General features: G+C 42.8%; 1 protein-coding gene across 2 annotated transcripts; it reads right to left on the bottom strand.

Moving 5' to 3' along the window:
• Positions 1-2,497: 2,497 nt before the first annotated feature.
• On the bottom strand, positions 2,498-17,371 carry ZNF660 (zinc finger protein 660). 2 transcript variants are annotated; one of them, XM_019024049.4, is made up of 3 exons: positions 17,231-17,371; positions 16,027-16,135; positions 2,498-8,165 (listed from the first exon to the last, which is right to left on the bottom strand). In XM_019024049.4, exon 3 carries the CDS (start codon positions 7,983-7,985, stop codon positions 6,990-6,992), a length of 996 nt encoding a protein of 331 aa, XP_018879594.1. In that variant the 5' UTR covers positions 7,986-8,165; positions 16,027-16,135; positions 17,231-17,371; the 3' UTR covers positions 2,498-6,989. The 2 variants fall into 2 exon arrangements, with proteins under 2 accessions (XP_018879594.1, XP_055239613.1); XM_055383638.2 differs by lacking the exon at positions 17,231-17,371 and adding an exon at positions 16,818-17,189.
• Positions 17,372-18,179: the final 808 nt, after the last annotated feature.

The raw sequence follows: 18,179 nt of genomic DNA, 5'->3' as shown, positions 1-18,179 counted from the left end.
TTAATTACATCATGTTCTGTGCAGAGGGCATTGTGCCACACTGTCCGGATTCCTCTTCAGATTTTCTCCCTGCAACCACCTCACTAGAGGGGCAGGCCAAAAGCCTTCAAATGTCAGCCTTCTCTGGGAATTATCCTCAGCTTTAATCTACCTCACCCACTTTAAGCCCAGGACAAATCCCACAATCCTCCTTGCTGTCTTCCATTGCTGCTGGCTGACTTTTTTCTAATGCATACTTTCACTGAGGGTGTAGCCCTATAAGCATCTGGGCTTCTTGTGGAGACCTGTTCCAACTTTCCCCCTCTTGCAAGCCCAAGGACTCAAATCCTCTTCTGCATGGCTGATAAAATTCAAGTCCATTGGATACCAAATCACCAAACTGCCTCTTGGCAACCAAAGACAGCATCCACACACTTAACCTTTCTAACTTCCATTTCATCTTCATTTTTGGCTCTAAGGATTTATTTCACTTTCTTGAAAATACTTTAAAAGGACGTTTAAATTTTATTCAGCATTTCTGTGTGTTTGTAGCCAAAGGGCTTTATGAATACCCAGCTTGTCATGTTGTTTTATTCTTTCTTTTTTTTTTCTTGAGATGGAGTCTCACTCTATCACCCAGGCTGGATTGCAGTGGCGCAATATCTGCTCACTGCAACCTCTGCCTCTCGGGTTCAAGCGATTCTCCTGCCTCAGGCTCCCAAGTAGCCGGGATTACAGGCGTGCGCCACCATGCCTGGCTAATTTTTGTATTTTTTTAGTAAACGGGGTTTCACCGTGTTAGCCAGGCTGGTCTCAAACTCCTGACCTCAAGTGATCCGCCTGCGTTGGCCTCCCAAAGTGCTGGGATTACAGGCGTGAGCCACCACGTCTGGCCTATTCTACTTTTTAAAAACATGCTAAATTCTGTGGTTAAACTAACTGCGAATGTGACAGCATTTTCTTTCTGACTCAGTTAACTGCTAATTTGTCATATGATTGTACAAGCTTTGGTATAAGTCTCAATAATTTTGTAATTTGTCACAAATCTTCTGTGGGAAGAGTCTTCTGTTCTTCCAAAGGAAAATGGATAATCAGTATAAAAACAGTCAACAGTCATGTAAAGAGTCAAGGCTCCTGGGCTGGACACAGTGGCTCACACCTGTAATCTCAGTACTTTGGGAGACCAAGGTGGGAGGATTGCTTGAGGCCAGGAGCTCAAGATCAGCCTGGGCAAGGCAACATAGTGAGATTCCTTCTCTACAAAAAAAAGAAAAAGGAAAAAAGAAAAAAACCTCAAGGTTCCTAATGGAAAATTTTATCTGATCCCCATTGCAAAGTTTTGTTTTATTCCAAGGCCCCACTGTAGATATGCTGATTTGGTGGGCCTGGGAAATTTATCTGTAGGTGTAAAATTACCTCTTGTGAATCCCAAACTTGGAATCCACTAGCCTTGGTTTCAGAGATTGGTCACAGCTTTTGTATGTCTGTAATCCATATAGTCAAATTGTGCCATCTGGATTTGAAATAATCAGAGAGAGGAATGGGAACTAGTCAGGTCCTGTAACTATGCTGCACAGAAAGGAGTCTGCCATCTCTTTTTAACCCTCTCAAACCTACCTTCTGGAGCAGAGAGGGACTTCAGAGAACATGGCTGGTTTTTATACAGCCATCTGAGGTCTGCACAGCAGTAGGGGTATGAAGCACGTGTGTGGCCAGAGAGAGGGTATGGCACATAGCCCTCTCAAGAAATAACAGAAGGAAAATTTCTAATGGCTAGAGAGTGCTTACTTATGTATTACTAGTGTGAAAATTACAAACTTCTTGTAGTGTTTGAATGAGAAACCAGCCAGAATCACTTCTTTATTCTAAAAACAGCCACTATGATGGTTAATATTAGGTGTCAACTTGACTGGATTCAGAGATGCCTAGATGGCTGGGGAAGCACTGTTTCTGTGAGTGTCTGTGAGGGTGATGACAGAAGAGAATGACATTTGAGTCAGTGGACTGGGAGAGGAAGACCCACCCTCAATGTCAGTAGGCATATCTAATCAGCTGCCAGTACAGCTAGAAGAAAGCAGCCACAAGAAGGGGGATAAGAAGCTTGCTGGGTCTCCTGTCTCTTCCCATGCCAGGTGCTTTGCTTCCTCTCTTCCTGCCCTTAGACATTCTAAGTTCTTCAGTCTTTGGACTCTGGGACTTGCACCAGCAGCCTCCTGGAGGTTCTAGGGCCTCTGGCCTCAGACTGAGGCTGCACTTTAGTTTCCTTGGTTTTGAGGCTTTCAGACTTGGACTGAGCCACACTACCAGCTTCTCTTTTGCCAGCTTGCAGATGGCCTATGGTGGGACTTTGCCTTAAGCCAATTCTTCCTAGTAAAATCTCTTTTATATATACATACATCCTATTCATTCCATCCCTCTGGAGAAAGAACCCTAATATAGCTACTTAAAGAAAAGCAGACTGAACTATTTTTTTCCCACTCTGAACAAAGAAAGTAAGCAAAAAGAAAAAAAAGTGATATTTATAAGAATAGCAGATGTTTATTGAAGGAATTATCACTACTTCCTGCAAAACAATTTCATGACTCCAGTTTTATAACATCAGAGGCTATTAAAGACAGTCTGGCGACTAAAAACAACTGACAATATAAGCATCTTTTAAATTTTATATTAAATGGAAAAAACAATCAAGAAAGGAAGTCCTGCTGAGGGTACAGAGCTGCAATGAAATTTAGTCTTAAGGGATTTAGATTCAACAGCTACTAACTAATCCTAATTACCCAGTTACTTAAAGCTGTTTTTTACTTCAGTTTTCTTCCAAGTGATACCTAACACAGGACGCACCATCTATGAAAAAAGATTTCTAAGTCCAGGGTGACACTTTCCTCTCTGAGCAGAATTCTCTGTCTTACGTATTGCCCTCTACTCAAGGCTATATAAAATGAGATTTTCGTATTTTCCTCTCAACTAAAAAGAGCATATATATTTTTATTCTACACAGGAGCAATTCTATATAACCAGGATGTCTGTGGCTAAAATTATTGCCTCTTTATATTCCTCAGGAATATTCAGGGTACTAAAACTGTAAGTGAATAAATGTGAGTAGACAAGAAACCAAATAACAAGAATGAGCAATACACAGTAGTTTAGTGATATATATTTCAAAAGCACTGGGTTGGGTTTTTGTGGGTTTTTTGTTTTGTACTGTTTTGTTTTTGAGACAGGGTCTTGCTCCGTGGCCTAGGCTGCAGTGCAGAATTGTGATCATAGCTCACTGTAACAGTGAACTCCTGGGCTCAAGTGATCCTCCCACCTCAGCCTCCTGAGTACCTAGGACTACGTGTGTATGCAACCATGACTGATTAGAGCTGAGTTTCTGATGGAGAAGAGAGAAGAAATGGCAGTACAGAGAGGTACATGAGTTGAGAGACACATAAACCAGCAATTGAGGAATGCAGAGTAAGCACTGCCCTTGGGGAACAGCCAGGTTTCCATTGGAACAAGAATGTGAAGAAAACACATTCATTGAAGACCAGCCTGACCAACATGGCAAAACCCCGTCTCTACTAAAAATACAAAAAATTAGCCAGGTGTGGTGGCAGGTACCTGTAATCCCAGCTACTTGGGAGGCTGAGGCAGGAGAATCATTTGAACCCAGGAGGCAGAGGTTGCAGTGAGCCGATATCACGCCATTGCACTCCAGGCTGGGCGACAAGAGCAAAACTCCATCTCATAAATAAATAAATAAATAAATAAATACACACATAAATAAAGCCAGGTGCGGTGGCTCATGCCTATAATCCCAGCACTTTGGGAGGCCAAGGCAGGTGGATCTTGTGAGGTCGGGAGTTCGAGATCAGCCTGGCCAACATGGTGAAACCCTATCTCTATTAAAAATACAAAAATTAGCTGGGTGTGGTGGCAGGTGCCTGTAATCTCAGCTACTCAGGAGGTTGAGGCAGGCGAATTGCTTGAACCTGGGAGCTGGAGGTTGCGGTGAGCTGAGAGCTGAGATCACGCCACTGCCCTCCAGCATGGGCGACAGTGCGAGATTCCGTCTCAAAAAAAAAAAAAAGAAAAGAAAGAAAAAGAAAGCACATTAAAAGAGACAGTTCCTGGTTTCCAGAGGGTATTATGAAAGGGCTTGAAAGGATGGTAAGAGCTGCATGCCTAAACTCTGACTGAGGTAAAAGTTGGTAACCCTGGGAGACTCCCGGAGAAAGGTGGGTGATCAGTTCAAATTATAGCTGAATGTTTATCTGAAAGGATGCAGGGACCCATTGTCAAATGTTTATTCCTATAGCTCAAGGCAGGTATTAGCCTAGAAGATGGGTGATGGCCTCCTCAAGAGACTATAATCCTCGCCTGCTTGGGGCAAGAAATATGAAGCTCTCCTATATTCAGATCTCTGGGTATGAGATGGCATCATATCCTTCCTTGAGATATACTCTTGAAGATCATAGTCTTCTAAGACAAAAAAGAAAGCCTATCTAAATAAAGAGTTTTAGGCACTATGACATGGTGGTGAAAAAATGTTTTGGTCAGAGAATATCTGCTCAGCAATATACAAAGCATCAACAATTCCGCTCAGGAATGATAGACCAGGCTTGTCCCATGAATACTACAAATCTGTTCCAGGCCTTCCAAACCCTGCTTGGAATGACCATGCAAAGGACTATTATATCACAAAGTATGTGCAAACCACTATCCTATCAAAATAGGATAAAATCAGTAATTTTTTTCACACAAATATACAACCTTCACCCTTCACTTCTTTCTTTCCAGTAACAGCAAGAAAGAAATATATATACCTTAAAACTAAATTATGAGGTACAGAGGTAGGCCATAAACCCCATTCACAGAACACTGATAACATCTTCCCTATAAAACCATGGTCAAATATCAAATAATTGTTAGATACAATCACCTTTCATAGAGGCAGCTACCTGGGAAAACGCCAACTGGTCTTCCACTCACATACAGAACCACCATGGTGGGCAGAGGCACTTTGGTATAGTGAAGAAAGCATGAATTTCAAAGTCAGATCTGAGCTCAAATCCTGGCTCCAACAACTTACTAGCCAGTCACCTAACCTCAATGACACTCAATTTTCTTGTATAATAGTGGGAGAAGTAAATAACATATTATCAAAAATTCCCCAAACACTAATTCACTATGTGCATAAGACAGATAGCAGTGGGCTTAGGGATTCACTGTATACACAGAGGAATGGCTGAGTTAAAAATAGGGAGATTCTAAGTGTTTCAGATTGACTTTGAGCTAAGCACTTAAAATGTTTTAAATATTGGTGGAAGATGGGCTAAGACCTTCAAGGAGGGCTGGTCATAAAGAAAGGCAGAGGAAGATAGAAAACATCTGTTGTATTGATTGCTCAACACCTCTCCCTCCCTTCTTCAGGGAAAGATTTTTCTCAGTGACAAAAGGAAGAAACCAGATGAGAAAGCCTCAGCTCCTTTTCCACTTCCCAATCTGAAGGAGTTGTGTGAAGGCAAGATGCAGCTGTGGCCACTGTCTTGCCACCATGAGGTTATGAAAAATGAAAGTCAATATGCTGAAAATTATGGAGTTAAGAGAGAAGTGTGATGAAGTGCTGAGTTGCCAAACCAAACATAGCACTGCTTACCTCTAGATTCCCCTTAAGCAATCAATCAATGTTCTTAAGGTCTAGGCTGCTAGTACTTGGTATTCTGTTCAATACATCTGAAAATATCCTAAGTACTACCTTACACAAAAATTCTCTTTAATCACTCTCCCTAAAGTGTTTAGAAACACTGCTACAATGTCCTATACTTAAGATTTTATCATTTACCACGTGTCTGGCTTATCATATATTTCATGCATTACTCACTTAATCCTCACAACAACCTTGTAAGGTAGGTAATTGTTCCTTTTTTACACACAAGTCTGAGGCTCAGAGCAGTTATGTGACTTGTCCAAAACTGACAAGCTAGTTCATGGTAGAACTGCGGTTAGAACATGGATCTCTCCAACCCCAAAGTTTGTACTTTTAGCCTTTAAACTCTATATACCATGTGAAGGCAGAGTCTCCCACTAGTTTTATATTAATTGGTGACTGTATCTGAAGTTTTTGAGTCTACAATTGTTTCATTTTTTTCTGGTTGTGTAGACATATGTTGAAAAGATGAAGCCTAGGTAGTTCTCCATCATCTGCAGATCCTTCCAGAACTGTGGGAAAGGAGGGTTCAGTGAATTTTTGCTGTGTTCTTTTAACCTAACAGTGTTATTATATATTTTGTTGACAACTCTAAAGTCAGCTTGTCTTAAAACTAAAAAGGACAAAGGATCGGTGTTTATGATTTTACTTAACAGGAAATACGCTCTAAAAGGAAGGGACTTGCTCGCGGTTCCACTGCTGCTAAATGCCAGTGTCAGGGTGCAATCCCAGGGCTTTGGGCTCTACATACTACGTGCCTTTCATAACACTGCTGAGTGAAAATGAGCATGTCCTCATTGCATTTTAAAAATACTGTGCTTTTTTTCTTGCATATAAAATTAGTATATTCTCATGTAGAAAATCTAGAAAGCATAGAAAAGTATACAGAAGAAAATAGAAATCACCTATAATTCTATCGCCCAGAGATGATCACTGTTAACATTTTGGTTTACTTCCTTCTCTATTTTTCCTATGCATAAATATTTTTTTAAATTTTGGATTGTATGTCATTATCTTCCGTCTTATCCAAATCATTTCCCCATGGCATTAAATTGTCTTTAAAAATGTTTACAATGGCTGCAGAACCATCATATGGATAGCTCATCATTCATTTCAACCCTGTAATGTTGAAAATCTAGTTTTCTTCTTTCAGTCATATATGATGCTGTCATGAACATCCCTTTCATTAATCTTTGTCTACTTCTAATTATTTTCTTAGAAGTAGAGTATGATTCTTAGAAGTAGAATTAAAGTTGATACTAAAGAACTACTTTTTAGAAAAGCAGCAGTCAGCCCTACTACTCACAATATTTGTTATTTATGAGGTTTCTTTCTCCTCATTATGTTTCCTCTGGTGTTGAATAAGCTGTGAACTATACCGATAGGCTTTCCCACACTCACTACATTTATAGGGTTTCTCCTTAGTGTGGGTTCTCAAGTGTAGAATAACTTGAGAAGTCTGCCTGAAGGTTTTCCCACATTCATTACATTTATAGGGTTTCTCTCCAGTGTGAACTCTCTGATGATCAACAAGGTTTCGATTAGAAGTAAAAGCCTTCCCACACTCATTACATTTGTAAGGTTTCTCTCTACGATGAAGTCTCTGGTGTTCATTAAGAGTTTTCCTTAAGATGAAAGTTTTTCCACACTCATCACATTCATAAGGCTTCTCTCCAGTGTGAATTCTCTGATGGTCCATAATCTTTGTATTAGAACCACATGTTTTCCCACACTCCTTACATTTGTAAACTTTTTTTCCTCTGTGCATTCGCTGATGTTGAGTAAGGTTTGAACTACGGCTAAAGGCTTTCCCACACTCAATACAAGTATAGGGCTTCTCTCCGGTGTGAACTCTGTGATGTGATATAAGGCCCGAACTCCGACTAAAGGCTTTCCCACACTCTTTACATTCATAAGTTTTCTCCCCACTGTGGATTCCCTGGTGCCGAATAAGATGTGACTTTCCACTGAAAGATTTCCCACATTCACTGCATGTATAGGGCTTCAGTCCAGTGTGGATTCTCCGATGAACAACAAGGTTAGAGCTATGACTGAAAGCTTTTCCACACTCCTTACACTTATAGGGTTTCTCTCCCGTGTGGATTCGCTCATGTACTGTGAGGTTTGCACTCTGACTAAAGGCTTTCCCACACTCAGTACATACATACTGTCTCTTTTCAGCCTGAACTCTCTCATTTGTTGCAGGGTCACAGCACTGACTATTGTCTTTTTCAGATTCTTGGTCACTCCCTTCTGTGAGTACTTTATTGTCTTTAACTGTCTTATGATTGAAATGTCTTGTCTTTCTCCTCATTTTCTCCTGCTTGGAACATACCAGTGTCCTCTCTAGTCTTCTCTTTCCCTTCAGAGGAGCCTTCTAAATTTTGACTTCCTGGGCAACGTCTCTGTGGAATTCTCTTGAAAGTATGTATGATTCTGATTTTTCAGGAATGATGCTTTGGAATTAACTCCTCCTCAGTCCCAGTTTCACCATCTGACAGGAGAAACAGAAATTGCACATGTCACCTATTCTCTGTACCAGAGGAAGGAGATCTATCCACGGACAAGATGTGGTAGACATATGGAAGGGTTAAGTGTTCAAGGGCAGGGGAACAGATCAAAAAGATGACAAAAATGAAGTTAAACATAGAGGCCAATGTAAAGGCTTATGGAAAGCCAGGGGCTGAGGGGAGCCCAGCAGGTCCAGCATCAGAATAAGCAATGAATCGTATAAAATCTACCCTAGTTCCTTCCTGCCTCATCCTCTACTCCCTGAATTGGAGCCATCTAACTCCTTTTTTTTTTTTTTTTTTGAGATGGAGTTTCACTCTTGTTGCCCTGGCTGGAGTGCAATGGCACGATCTCGGCTCACTGCAACCTCCGCTTCCCAGGTTCAAGCAATTCTCCTGCCTCAGCCTCCCTAGTAACTGGGATTACAGGCGCCCGCCACCACACCCAGCTAATTTTTTGTATTTTTAGCAGAGATGAGGTTTCACTATGTTGGCCCAGGCTGGTCTTGAACTCCTGACCTCAGGTGATCCACCTGCCTCAGCCTCCCAAAGTGCTGGGATTACAGGCATGAGCCACCGCACCCAGCTCAGAGCCATCTAACTCCTAATGGCAGGCTCAACTATAATCTGGTCCTAGAAAAAGTGAACTGAAAGATGACTAAACTTTAGTTCAGTTTGGCTTTTAGTTCTTGCTAACCTATTCCCCTAGTACTAGTGATACTGTGGCCAGTATGTAAAAGGTGCTCAAAATGGTATTATAGAATAGCAACTAGGATTCTGTCTTAGGTTGTGAGTAGGATTTCATCTTTTGCTCAAGGTCCAGGTACTAGACCCCAGTCTACATCCTTGCAGGTAAACCCTATCTTGTTAAGTGGTGACACAATTCTTCCAATATTGAGCCTAGTCACATCGTAGCCTACTTCATAGGGGCTGGCCTATAGTTGGACCCAGTTTTTTTTTTTTTTTTCTGAGACGGAGTCTCACTCTGTCGCCCAGGCTGGAGTGCAGTGGCACGATCTTGGCTCACTGCAAGCTCCGCCTCCCAGGTTCACGCTGTTCTCCTGCTTCAGCCTCCCAAGTAGCTGGGGCTACAGGCGCCCGCCACCACGCCTGGCTAATTTTTTGTATTTTTAGTAGAGACGGGGTTTCACTGTGTTAGCCAGGATGGTCTCGATCTCCTGACCTCGTGATCTACCTGCCTCGGCCTCCCAAAGTGCTAGGATTACAGGCGTGAGCCACCGCGCCCGGCCAGTTGGATCCAGTTTTATATGCAAGTGTAGTCTGTCTGCTTTTCACCATGCTGTCACTCTGACAGACTGAGACTACTTAAGGGTTGAGTCTGAGAGGCTAAATTGGGAAAGAAGGTTAGTTAAAGCATGGCAGATGAAACTCTGATAGGATCTTGTATAGCATAATAGTAAAGTATCTAAGGATGGCAAAAGCGTCAGAGTAGGGGCAGCATAACCAAGAGGTACCAATACATGAAACCAAACATCAGAATAAGGAGGAATTTCCCAACTGGTTTGACGTGAAACTCTGGACATACAGGTAACCATGGCAGACCTTAGAGGGAGTTGGGATGTAAAAGAAAGCAAAAAGATAACTACATGATACTAACACATGACTATGCTCCTTTATAGACTTGCCCATATGTATATTGTTAGACAATTAAATATATGGTAGATATTATTTTGCATCCTACTTCTTGCAGTTCATTTATTTTTTAGTTGATAAAAAAGTATATATATTTATGGCATACAACATGTTTTTATAAATGTTTACACATGGAACAGGTAAATCAAGCTAATTAACATATCCATTACTTCACATACTTATTATTTTTTCATGGTAAGAACATTTAAAATTTCTCTTAGCACTTTTCAAGTCTAAATATGTTGATATTAACTATAATTACCATGTTATACAATAGATTTCCTGAAATTATTCCTCCTAACAGAATTTTTGTATCCTTTGACCAACATCTCCCTAATCCCTGCCTCACAATTTTTTTTTTTTTTGAGACGGAGGCTCGCTCTGTCGCCCAGGCTAGAGTGCAGTGGTGCAATCTCCACTCACTACAACCTCCGCCTCCTGGGTTCAAGCAATTCTCCCTGCCTCACCCTCCTGAGTAGCTGGGATTACAGGCGTCTGCCACCACGCCTGGCTAGTTTTTGTATTTTTTAAGTAGAAATGGTATTTCGCCATGTTGGCCAGGCTGGCCTTGAACTCCTGACCTCAGGTGATCCACCTGCCTCGGCCTCCCAAAGTGCTGCGATTACAGGCGTGAACCACTGTGCCCAGCCTCCACTTAATTTTTTAATGCACATTTTTCCACATTGCTATTTAATCTTCATATGATCATTGAATTCCTTGTAATTTACCTACCATTTTGCTAGTGTTGGACATTTCTGTTGTTCCTTGAAGTTAACTACTATCAATAATGCTATCATAATCTCTTTATACACACAAAATTTTCTTCCTATTAAAATATATTCCTAGGACAAAAGTTCCACAAATGAGTTAATTGGGTCAGAAGGAGTGCAGCTGTTGTGCAGTATTGCTTGTTGCTATTCAAAAAAGTTTGATGGGCTGAGCATGGTGGCACATGTCTATATAATCTCAGCACTTTGCAAGGCTGAGGCGGGAGGATCACTTGGGCCCAAAAGTTTGAGACCAGCCAGGGTAAGACAGGGAGACTACATCTCTACAAATAATTTAAAAATTAGCTAGGCATGGTGGTGTGCACCTGTAGTCCCAATTACTCAGGAGGCTGAGGTGAGAGGATTGCTTGAGCCCAGGAGGTCCAGGCTGCAGTGAGCCCTGATTATGCCACTACACCTCAGCCTGGGCAACAGAGCAAGACTTTGTCTCAAAAAAAAAAGTCTGACCAATTTCCATGTCCCATAGCTTTCTGATAAATGGAGCCACACTTTCTGGAGAAGGAAGATAGCAAATGGTGGTACTTGAGACTGGCAAAAAGATAACTGCACATATTCGAGTTCACATCTCAGAAATGCGGGTGGCCACTGATTCCATACACAGGCACATACACACAAACTCATGCCCAAGATAAGAAGGGTAGGAAGAGAGAATGGTGAGGGAGGGTGGATTCTTGCCAGGGTCCTGGGCTCACTCACATCCAGCTGCTGCTACCTCTCCTAATCATTAAGGATGACGCAGGTGGAGAAAACAGTGCAAAGCCAGGGGACTGCAATGCAGAGCAGTAGAGCAAGTGAACTCACCTTCAAAGTTCTGTAAGAAAGTAGATAGTTTTTTCTGAATTTCTTTTCAATTTCTAATCTTCTCTGGAACTTCTCTTTTCTTCATACATTTCTTAAACTCATAACTAATGAGCACCCTACTCTGTATATATCCCTGTTCTGGGTCTAACACAGGGAAAATTTAAAGAAGCATTGTCATGGACTGAATGTTTGTATCCCCCTAACATTTGTATGTTAAAGCTCTAACCCCCAATGTGACTGTATTTGGAGATGGGGCCTCTAAGGAGATAATTAAGGTTAAATGAGGTCATAAGGGTGGGCCCTGATCTAACAGAATTAGTGTCCTTATAAAAAGAAACACAAGAAAGTTCTCTTACATGCTCTCCCTCTCTCCACACACATACACATAAAGGCCATGAGAATACATAGTAAGAAGATGGCCAGCTACAAGACAGGATGAGAGCCCCCTACCAGAAACCAAAGTGGCGAGGCACATGGATCTCACACTTCTAGGCTGCAGAACTGTGAGAAAATAAGTTTCTGTTGTTTAAGCCACTCAGTTTATGGCATTTTGTTATGGTAACCCAAGCACACTAATACAAGCATGAAATATCATACTTCCCTTAAAGAGCTTACAATGGAGTAGTATGGAAAAACAATAAGAGAGCAAATTCAAATTTACAATGTACGCAAGCAGGAGATGAAGAGGACTAGGGGAGGGAGGGAGCAATTACTAAGGCATGGAATGATGGAGAAAAGCATTTTAAAAAGGCAGAATTTAGGCTGAGCCCTGGAGAATAAGCAGTGTTTTCTCAAAAAAAAAAAAAAAAAAAAAAAGGCACAGGGTTGGTATACATGAAAATAAATGGGAGATCATAATATTATATAAACTTCATGTAGGCAGGGATTTTGTCCGTCCTGCTTACCCTGTATTCCTAGCACTACCACAGTCCCAGGCACATGGTAAGCGCTCAACATTTTTTGTTGTTGGAATTAACAAATGAAGAAAGAATCAAGCTGCCTGAAGTGATTCCAACCAGAATACTGAAATTACAAGATGAAAAATATGGATATAAACTGATGGTCAAAGGGAAACCAGTTCTAAACAGAAGAGTGAAATCTATCCTTAATTTTCTTTCTCCATTCTATATTCTTTTTTGTACCTTGCTATTCTCCACTCTTGTTATTTTCCTTCTTTTTCTCACTTAACAATACAGTTTTTCAAGCATTACCATGCACTTCCCCTAGTTCCCATAGTTCCTCCACTACCACCTCCCAGAACATTCACGTTTCTCTCAGCTTGATGAAATGGAAAACAGAGGAGAGAGGCAGCTGGGATAACACATGGGAGTAAATTGAGGGAAACAGAAAGTAAAGAATCCAAGAGATGTCAAGTAGGGCAATCATATATCCTGGTTTTCCCAGAATAGTGCTAGTTTAAGCCTACTATCCCAGCATCATGTTTAATAATGGCTCCCTTAACTCACAACAGTATCCCCGTTTGGACAATAAATTTTGCATTATCCTACCCAAAAGTGAAATTAGGATAAGAACTCTTTAGGAAGATTAGCCCAGATGGATTAGAGGGGGTTAAAAAGAAAAGAGGAAGGGAAATGAATTAGGAGACAACACTAGTAATGCAGTACAGGTGAACACTGGAGGGTCTGGCACGTTGTAGGTACCCAATAAACGTTTGTTGAATGAATGAACAAATGAATAAGATAGCAAGACCCTAATCCAAGATGAGAGAACAGAGAACAATGAAGTCTAGCTATTTTCAGGAACGCATCCAGATGTATAACGCACACATCCATATTCCTTTGAATACAGAGGATGGACTGAAGGAAACAATCCAAGGTCATCAGATCCATGTCTGAATACCAAGAATGGTAGTGTCACTAAGCAAGATGGGGACACACAGAAACATTTTAGACAAGGTGAAGAGGAATATATCACGAAGGCAAATTTGAGAATGATAAGACAGAGAGGACAGAGGGAGTCATGAAAATGTATAAACTTACTGAGGGTCAGGCACGGTGGCTCACTCCTATAATCCCAGCACTTTGGTAGGGTGAGGTGGGAGGACTGCCTGAGCCCAGGTGTTTGATCAGCCTGGGTAAAAATATTTTAAAAAGTGAGCCAGGTGTGGTGGCATATGCCTGTGGTCCCAGCTACTTGGGAGGCTGAGGGAGGTCGAGGCTGCAGTGAGCTATGATCATGCCGCCACACTCCAGCCTGGGAGACAGTGAGAACTTGTCTCAAAATAAATAAATACATTAAAAAAATAAAAAAACAGATAAGCTTACTGAGAAAGGGATTTGGGTTAGAAAAGTGATATCATTTATATGTTCCTTCCAAATCTCACATTGAAATGTAATCTTCTATGTTGGAGGTGGGCCTGTTGGGAGGTGACTGGATCATGGGGGTAGATTTCTCATGAATGGCTTATCGTTATCCTCTTGGTTCTGTCCTTGTGATAGTGAGTTCTCGTGAGATCATGTTGTTTAAAAGTGTGTGTTATCCCTCTGCCTTGCTCTTGCTCCTACTCTCACCATGCTCTGCCTCCTCCTACTTCACTTTCCACCATGAGTAAAAGCTTCCTGAGACCTCCCCAGAAACTGAACAGATGCTGGCACCATGCTTCCTGTACAGCCTGCAGAACAGTGAGTCAATTTAAAATCTTTTCTTTACAATTTTCCCAGTCACAGGTATTTCTTTCTTTCTTTCTTTCTTTTTTTTTTTTTTTTCCTGAGACGAAGTTTCGCTCTTGTTGCCTAGGCTGGAGTGCAATGGCGTGATCTCAGCTCACTACAACCTCTGCCTCCCAGGTTCAAGTGATTCCTCTGCCTCAGCCTCCCGAGTAGCTGGGATTACAGGCATGTGCCACCACGCCCAGCTAATTTTTTGTATTTTTAGTAGAGATGGGGTTTCTCCATGTTTGTCAGGCTGGTCTCAAACTCCCAACCTCAGGTGATCCGCCCACCTCAGCCTCCCAAAGTGCTGCGATTGCAGGCGTGAGCCACCGCGCCTGGCTGGTATTTCTTTATAGCAACACAAGAATAGCCTAACACAAAGGGGCAGGTAGGGAGAAAGAGAAATGCACAGCGATGCACTGTAAGAAAGCCCAGGGTGGTGATGGAGGAGCTGAGGAGGAAGCAGGACCAGACAGGAGATCAAAGAGGGCCAAATGAGGAGAGTTTGATCAAAAAGAAACCTATTTGCTCCCTTCTGTCTGATTGGATAGGAAATTCCCTCAGAAATCCTGGAAGAATTCCTAGGTACTAAGGAAGTAGGGTCTTGGCTGGAGAAGTTTGGAGGAAAACATGAGGCCACAGGCTAGTAGGACACTAGGGATATCTAGGCAACTGTACAGAAAAGCAAAATCTCAGACAGCCAGTGAATGTATGAGGACTGATAAGGCCCTGCAGATCTCTAACCCACAAATCTCTGAGACTGGTAGGTAAGTGTTCTAATCCTAGGACCACCATCCATTTCAGGCTGTGAAAAATACATAAAGGGTAGAATCCTATTGAGAGAGAGAGAGAGAGAGAGAGAGAGAGAGAGAGAGAGAGAGAGAGAGGCTTTACTTGGAGGCTGTCTTCCTTTAATTCACCAGCATCATCTGCCTGTTCAAGTCCCTCTAAGCAATGGTTACATGGTTCTTGGTTATTGATTAGGTGCAGTGGAGTAAGGAATAAGAGGAAATACCTGAAAATAAATTCAAGGGATGGATAAGTGAAATGTAAACATTGCAAGAAAAAAAAAGAATTAGAAGAAAGGCCTAAGCCTCAAGGGAAAGGCTAACACCATGTGAAAAAGCTGATATATCTGACACATAAAAATTTCTGTATTCCAAAAAATGCCATAACAAATCTATAAAATAGAGTTTGCCTTATACTGGAATTGCTTGTGTGTATGTCTGTGTCCATCCTCAAATGTATACATTAAGCTCTATGCCCTCAGAAAGCAGATCCCATGAGATTTGCCTGTAGATACCACACGGTGTCTGACACAGAGAGGGCTCAGTCAGCGTTGTTTGATTTGAAATGGTAAATTAAACAAGTTTAAGATTCTAACACCTGGAGTGCACATAGGGATGCTGAGAGCCAAATCCGCACATCACTACTACCATCCCTCCTCTACATGTTTGTCCTTTTTGTGCTTCATATTATCTGGGAAACACCATAATGGTGTATTTGCATTCTTGGCAATTCTGTCTCAACAGAGTCATCCCAGGGACTAAATTCCCTAAGAGATTGACCTGGTCCCACTATTCAGAGACTCTCAGTATGTCAGAGCTGGAAGGAACCTCCCAGTCTATCCAGTCTTATATCCAAATGTACAGAAGGAAAACTTGGAACTTAGAGGAAAGCTGGGACTCAAATCCAAGTCCCATGACACCCAATTTTGAGTTCTACTACATCACCCTTATTCCCATCTGAAACAAAACTCTACTCCTCAAGGTCCAGAGGCCCCCTGCCCACTTCAGTGCTTTTCTCCTGTTTGATAAATACCACTGAGAGAAGCTCCCTTTCAACCCTGGTGCCCACAAGCAGGATTCCTGTGCCCAGACTAACTTCACAATCTAGGCCTCACCTGCCCAGGAGAGAATGGAATGACTCACCCATGTTCCTGTGCACAGCAGCCTCAATCCAAAGGATCTGCACAGCACAGATCTTGCCTGATCTCCACCTTGAGTTCAGTGAAGAAGTTCCTAAGAGGGTCTTGAGTCACTGTAAACAAATATAAATGACTGAGTTCTCTGAGCCCTGAATTCCAAGTGGACACTCAGGGCAGTGTCCCATCTTTGGGTAACTTCCCTTCCTATAGAACTGTGGGCAGTAAGAAGGATCATTTCCAGTGTAAAGATGAGGGAATGAAGCTCCCAGGGATTGAATGACTTGCCCAAGGTCCTATAGCTAGTGAGTGATTAAAAAGCCTTCTGTGTCTTCAGGAAATCCTAATTCCATCACACCACAGCCTCCCCTTTTCACCTGCTCCATTGATATCTAAAAGCTTCCATATTCTCATCTAACTGCAAAATACAATGCAGTGGAGAAGTTCTTTGCAATCCAGCTTTCCACAGAAAGTCTGCACAAGGGGGATGAAAGGGAGAACTTTGCTGAGTCAAGTGTCTTTAGGAAGACAGAAAGAAACAAGGCTTTAAAAGAGCACCAGAAAAAGAATGTTCCTTTTTTCTGTTTACCCATTTCTTAGGATTACTAAGCCTCAAATATGTTTTGTTTCCCCCTCCAGATCCCCAGGCTCTGCTTCTAACCCTTGAAGTTTGTTTCATTTCTCCCCTACTAGAATTTAGTTCTGTCCTGTACACAACCATAACCCCAGGACCTAGCACACTACTGGGTTAGTGCTCAATAAATATTTGTTGAATGAATCAATGAATGAATGAGTAACCTTGGGCAAGACTCCGTCCTCTTCTCTGGGCCCCAGGTTCCTCACTGGTAACGGGAGGGATATTGGACTGGTGATTTGAGTCAAATACTCAGGGGCTGTGGAGTCCTGAGAGCCTAGGCGGGACTCGACCGCTACTACCCGGACGGCCCACTGCCTAGGAGCGGGGACGACACAGTGCTGTCACCACGGCCAGCCTGGTCCAAGCGAACAGCTACGAAGAGTCGGAGACTAGACCCAAGACAAAGGGGCAGCACTGAACGAGAGAAAGGGGAGGCCCACAACGACCCCTTGGCTGCCGCGCCCATCTCAGCAGCGGGCAGCCGCAGAGGAGCCCTGGCCTCCTGGCTTGCGTCTCCCACACGCTCCCAGAACCCGGCCCGACCCCCCACGCCAGACTGTAGAGCACCCCTCACCGAAAGCGCCAGACCCACATCTTGAACAAAGCGCAGAAGGAACTGCGTCAGCAACTCCCAGCTAACTCCCAGCCTGTCCCTCCGGCCCTTCTAGGCTTCGTGAGGTTTCCACATCTCTGTGCCCGCGGGCTGGAGTCCCCCCGCCCCTCAGAAGCCCAGCGCTGTCGGCCGATGCTCTGGCCCGGCCTCCCTTCCGGGCTTTCCCCTATCATTGGATGGAAGGGCTTGGCGACTTCAGCCAATGTGAGGAGGGCCCTGGAAGTGGTGGAAGCTGGGCAGGGGGCTTGGTTAGGGCGGAAAGAGACCGAACAACTGGGTGGCCAGGCTGCCAGCCTCAGGCTGAGACTCCCTGAAGTTACACCCCCAGCTCCGGTTGCTGAGCAGAGAGGTCATCTTTCCTTCCACAGATCTGGGTCATTCAGCCTCAAAGCCAGGATCAGCTATGGTTTATTGGCAGCATATGAAAAGACGTTTTGGGTGCCTACTATGCCACTCACTGTTCCAGGCGCTGCGGATACAGTAGTGAAGAAAATGAAGTCTCTGCCCCATTGAGTTTACATTCAAGTCAAGGAGACAATGATAAATAAATATGTAGAACGTAGTAGTAAGGGGAGAGAGGGAGATAGTGGTGGGACTATTTTACAGATGACAGGGAGGGCAGAGACAGGAAGTGGGCAATTGAAGCATGTGGCTATCTGGGGAAAGAGTATTCCCATAGTGGGCCATTAGGAGCAAAATTCTTTAATCAGGAGTGGGGTGGAGAGGTGCACATTTAGGACCTTGTAGACTATGATAAGGGCTTTGGATTTGCTCTGCATAACACCTGGAGGGCTTGGGGACAGAGGAACGACATGATCTAACTTTTTTTCCCTTACCACATATTCAAAGACCTGTTAGCTATGAGACATGAAAGAAGCCAAGAAGCCTGTTACTATAAATTCTGTGAATT

The sequence above is a fragment of the Gorilla gorilla genome, chromosome 2, assembly GCF_029281585.2.
Source record: "Gorilla gorilla gorilla isolate KB3781 chromosome 2, NHGRI_mGorGor1-v2.1_pri, whole genome shotgun sequence".
Taxonomy (NCBI): domain Eukaryota; kingdom Metazoa; phylum Chordata; class Mammalia; order Primates; family Hominidae; genus Gorilla; species Gorilla gorilla.
Note: the sequence above shows the minus strand (reverse complement) of the source record. Positions and strands in the feature narration are given on the sequence as shown.

Bases quoted from the DNA above. Each gene is read 5' to 3' on its own strand.
- ZNF660 (XM_019024049.4), bottom strand. From the start codon at position 7,985: ATGAGGAGAAAGACAAGACATTTCAATCATAAGACAGTTAAAGACAAT.